The sequence below is a fragment of the Cyprinodon variegatus genome, unplaced genomic scaffold (assembly GCF_000732505.1).
Source record: "Cyprinodon variegatus isolate N-32 unplaced genomic scaffold, C_variegatus-1.0 Scaffold332, whole genome shotgun sequence".
NCBI classification, from domain to species: Eukaryota; Metazoa; Chordata; class Actinopteri; order Cyprinodontiformes; family Cyprinodontidae; genus Cyprinodon; species Cyprinodon variegatus.
Genome location: NW_015150785.1, coordinates 150,932 through 155,689, shown reverse-complemented (window position 1 = coordinate 155,689; position 4,758 = coordinate 150,932). Strand labels below are relative to the sequence as shown.

Genomic DNA, 4,758 nt, shown 5'->3' with positions numbered 1-4,758 from the left:
GATAGATAGATATTTTCTGTCTTCACTTCTGTTTTGAGTTTTATGGGCAGGAAAGCAAACTTATTTTATTCAAAATATCTGAGGTATAAGGATTTGTTTGGGTTAGCACTGCCCCCATGTGGTTATATTTTGTCACTACATGAATCACAAAAAGGACTCATTTTGAAAACAGTCGCACAACCTTTATTTACAGTCACCTGCATAAAGAAAAAAAAAATACAAACAATAACAGGATAAACAAACGGTGATGATGGGGCCTCAATGGGCCCCGAGGTACAACAGTTAAACCCTCGTACTGCAAAAATAAAACATGAAATTCTCTTAATCAGGAGAGGCAGATGAAGGAGCATGCTAAGGAAGGTTTACGACACACCCAGAAAAAAAAAAATCTGCCTGCAGTTAGATTTTAACTTCAATCGTTTGTTCAATGAGAGAATGAACGCGTTTCCTCTAAAACATTTTCTGCACAGAAAAAGAGAAACCAAGTATGATTTAACTCACGTGCTAAAAGCTGTAGTGTGAAGAAAGCAGGGATTTCTACTGGGGCTTTCATTGAATTAGACGGAAATAACTGATAGAGAGGCTTTATTTAGAGACAGTTAGAGATGGAGGACACTTTTAGGAGAATATAGGGATAAAAATGGGCTAATGATCTGCAATAAGGCTTCTGAAAAATCTGAGTAGTTAATTCCTGACCCGTTATATAGCGCTCATAATGATGTTGCGTAGAATTGCTCGTTTGCTTACATTTTTCCACATATGACTTCAAATATCAGTTAGGAGCTTCAACAGGCGGGGAGAGCAAATCTGTTCAGGCTCGTTTCTTCTGCAGTTGAGACTAAAGAATCCATAAATTTAATTTACACACACAGAACAGCGCTAACTTCACTTCGCTGCTAACGTACGATCAGGCCTCAGCTCAGGTTTCCATCTGTGGTTCGCCAACCGTCAGGAATCTGAATATCAGGTAAAGTTCTCTCAGTAATTCAGCTCCAACAAATGAAACTCATCACACCGATTAAGATGGAGAAGACTGCTGACCTGACAGACGACCAGCAGACAGCCATGGCTGTTCACAAAGTACCAAATTATAGAAGCGGAAAGTTGAGTGGAAGGAAAAAAGTCTCCTGAGCAACTTTAATAAACATCAAATATGTGATTTCTGTTGAACAAAAGTCTTCATTCCTCAAAGGTTTTAAATTAGATTTCACTTTGGGTAATAAATCTTTTTTTTCTGAAATAAATGAACTTTTCAATCATATTCTAATAGGAAGAGATGAACATGTATGTGGAATCAATAAAAATGTGCATCATCCCGCAAACTTTGGACCAAAATACAAATAAGAAAGCCTCACTTGGAAACTAGAGCTGTTATTCAAGTATGTTCTAGAAAAGTTATTTAAACATCTGACATAATATTTGCATCTTTCATAATGAAAATTAACAGCAAAGTCTCCTCATTTGGGTCTCTCAATGGTTGCAGGCTGGATACTCATTCTGTAAAGTAAGCACATTTAATTAAGTGGAAAAAAAGGGATCTAACTGGCTGAGGCGTTTAACGGCAGGTAAGATCTTCGCTGTAAAACGTAATGAAGTTCCCAGAGGAACAGCAGCAGCGTGGCTTTTTTTCTGACTGGGAAAGGGGCGGGATTTCAATCCGTGGGCATAAACTGTACCGGCAAACGCCTAAAACTGAAAATTTATAAAGCTAACGAAAAAAAAAATGTTCGAAAAATATATAAAACACTCATCCTGTCAGCTTTATCCTGACTTACATGGAGCAGCAGGATTTGGCTAAATTGACTACTTCCTTTTCACAGCAGCAGAATCTTCTTCTTTCAGGACGAACTTTTTCCTCAGAGCTTCTGATATCAGCGTGGCCGAGTCCTCCTCTCTGAGGGAGGTGCAGCCTCTGTTGTACCTGAACAAGGCAACACATCCCGTCAGTAAAAACTGCAAACAAAACAATGAACTTCCACCGTTTCTCCATCCCTCACCTGTCTTTACTCATCTTCATTTTGTTCATGTCCTTCAGGATGTCCATGACGTCGGCGAAGCTGGTGGACTTGGACAGAGACACCGTGTCTTCCTCCGCCTCCCGGAAATCCATGCTGGGCCTGTCCAGATCGAAGGTGGCCGACGCCGTCATGGAAACGGGAGGCAGAGGATCGGGAAGGAGCTCAGAGACGATGGAGACTACGTCTTTCTCATCTTCCTCCACCAGTTCTTCGTCTTCTGCCTCCTCCTCTTCCTCCTCAGTGACGTCGCTGATGACGAAGGAAGCGGGGGCTACGGTCGCCGGCTGGAGGGACGCGGTCTCGAATGGGGCCATGGAAAACCCCATGCTGGTGTCATCAGGGGAGAGCAGCTCGGGGGTGAGGGGGTTAGAGTCTGGAGGAAAAGAAAAACTTCAAACATTTACTGATAATTTGTTTCCATTTTTGTTCAATTCTGTTTTATTTTTCTTATTTCAATTAAAGATTTATTAAAAAATAAAATCCTCTTCTACGTCAATTCTTTAACAAGAAGAAAAAGCCAAATGAGATGATTTTGTTCTCACATGGTTGTATGGTCAGCTGCAGCTTCGCTGTCAATGGTGCTAAACGCTAACATCAGTTTGACTGGAGGAGGCTCAATGTTTAATTAAGAGGCATTAAAATAAGGTTTTTATTTGCTTTGTCCATAACCAGCAGTCAGGCTTTTTGGAATTATTTATCAAAAACTCTCAGAGTCAACAACAGCAGGACATGAGGGCCAACACCTCGCTCTTCCAGCTGCTCCATCTTCACAAGTTGTTTTCCAAAATGGCGGTCAGACAAACAAAAAGGTGCTAAACAGGAAATAAGCATAGTGTAGAGCAGATTTAGGTTTGACCAATCAGAGGCTTCCAGTCTGCGGTCACCTACAGTTTTGTGAGGTGCAGCAGAGTGTCTGTGGAAGGGGCGGGGCATATCTGTGTTAACTGCAACACAAACGCAGACGACCTGATTTCTGAGCATAAACCAGCCTTGAGATGTAATTAGGGGAGTTAGTTTCTGGTTGTTTTTCAGTTTCTAGTCATTTTTATTTGCCATCACTCAGAAGGCGAGTTCTGTGGGCCCTGATACCATCCGCCCTGCTGCGCCTCAGGTCATACATGTAGCGTATGAGCAGAGGGCGAGCAGGGTGGAGGGAGCCCTTGACGATCCCCCCTGCTTCTTTTTCCGACAGCGCTTTACGAACAACCTGTCGAAGGAGGAACTTCCGTCCCAACAATCCCTTCTGCAGTCTTCATTACTCTCTGCAGAGCCTTCCTCTTCGTCTGTGGGTTATTCTCATATAATACAATAACCGACGTTTAGAGGCTTTTTTTAAATGTAGCTTGTGCAAACTAACACCTTTTCACATGAAAAAGAATCAGCAGCCTTTCATGACCAGCTCAGCTTAGGTTATATACAGGAAGGAACCATGAAACTGTACCAAAAATATCCAAATTATTAGAAACGGTACCAGTAAACTAATCTAAGGTCAATTATCAAAAAAAAAACATAATATTTACAATAATTCAACCCAAAGCTACTCTCCTGTTTACTTTGGTTCCAAGAGCTTTAAACTGCACCTGGAGGATTTTCTCCAAACCAGGAAGAACTAGTTTCCTTGAGCAAACATGTCATTTCTCAAAGTAATGTAAAAAAAAAAAAAAAAACTAAGCAGAAATATGAGTCCATCCAGCGTGCCAAACATACCTGCTTCAGTCTTAACAGACGATACAAACATTACATCCTCATTAAAGCTGCTTTCAGGGAGCCCTTTGCTCACAATGACTGATTTAAAAAAAAAAAAAGAAATACATGTATTTACTTAGAATCTGTTTCCATACTTTTCCAGACCTGGAAAATGAATCAAATCTCCAGAGTTTTTCAGGCTGTATGGAAACATTTAAAGAAATTTATACTAAGCCTCCAAAGTCTGAATTTAACAGAAAACATGATGCACTCAGCTTGTCTGTGTTAAACCAGCAGCTCCCAGCAGGGATAATCTTCCATCACTGACCTACAAACTGGTGCCAAGTCACCTCACTACCAAACCGCTTACAGGGAATCAGGGCAGCTGGACGAGTCACACGAAGACACCAGCGCTGCCGTATACTCCTTAGTGAGAGCAACATGAAACCTGCATCGCTCTGAAATGTTTGATGATTCATTGATAATAAAATAAAAACCCAACAGGTTTTATCAGTGGCTATATTACTTTCAAACTGCCTCTAGTAACAGAAGTTACAGACAAAAGAGCGTCTCTCATCACAGTGAGTTACTGACCTGAATCACTTGCAACAATCTTTGCGATCTGAGCCCTCAGTCTGCTGAGCTCTTCCTGCAGGGCGGTGGTTCGGTTCAGCGCCGTCACCCCAGGCTTCCTCAGGCCCTCCATCCTTTTGCCTTCCCGACGGAAATTGGGCACAGATGAGTTCCTGTGGAGAACTAGGAGGGGTGTGGGCCGCCATTCGTGTTTCAGAGGGCGCGTGTCACTTCTGCAAAGAAAACACTGATGAGTGTCAATCCAAAAAAAAAACATGTTTACCATCAAAAACCTCCAACTTAGTAAGTAGAGGTGAAACCACAATTCAATTAAATGGTTAACGACTCCATTACGAAAATGCAAAATAAAAAATGATCCACATGTTTATCTACATGAAATGTCTACAATAAAATTCAAAAAGGAGAAAACATTATTGTTATACATATATATATATATATATATATATATATATATATATAT

General features: G+C 41.0%; 1 protein-coding gene across 1 annotated transcript; it reads right to left on the bottom strand.

Annotated features, from left to right (window-relative positions):
• Positions 1–1,632: 1,632 nt before the first annotated feature.
• mtfr1l (mitochondrial fission regulator 1-like) lies at positions 1,633–4,554 on the bottom strand. The gene is made up of 3 exons (XM_015385156.1): positions 4,299–4,554; positions 1,998–2,391; positions 1,633–1,921 (listed from the first exon to the last, which is right to left on the bottom strand). Exons 1-3 carry the CDS (start codon positions 4,552–4,554, stop codon positions 1,804–1,806), a joined length of 768 nt encoding a protein of 255 aa, XP_015240642.1. The 3' UTR covers positions 1,633–1,803.
• Positions 4,555–4,758: the final 204 nt, after the last annotated feature.

What these genes read in the sequence shown, in the direction of transcription:
- mtfr1l (XM_015385156.1), bottom strand. Translation starts at nt 4,554, where the DNA reads ATGTTTTTTTTTTGGATTGACACTCATCAGTGTTTTCTTTGCAGAAGT. An exon ending in GATTGTTGCAAGTGATTCAG is followed by an intron (nt 2,392 to 4,298) that starts GTCAGTAACTCA and finishes CTTTTCCTCCAG; the next exon opens with ACTCTAACCCCCTCACCCCC. An exon ending in ATGAAGATGAGTAAAGACAG is followed by an intron (nt 1,922 to 1,997) that starts GTGAGGGATGGA and finishes TGCCTTGTTCAG; the next exon opens with GTACAACAGAGGCTGCACCT.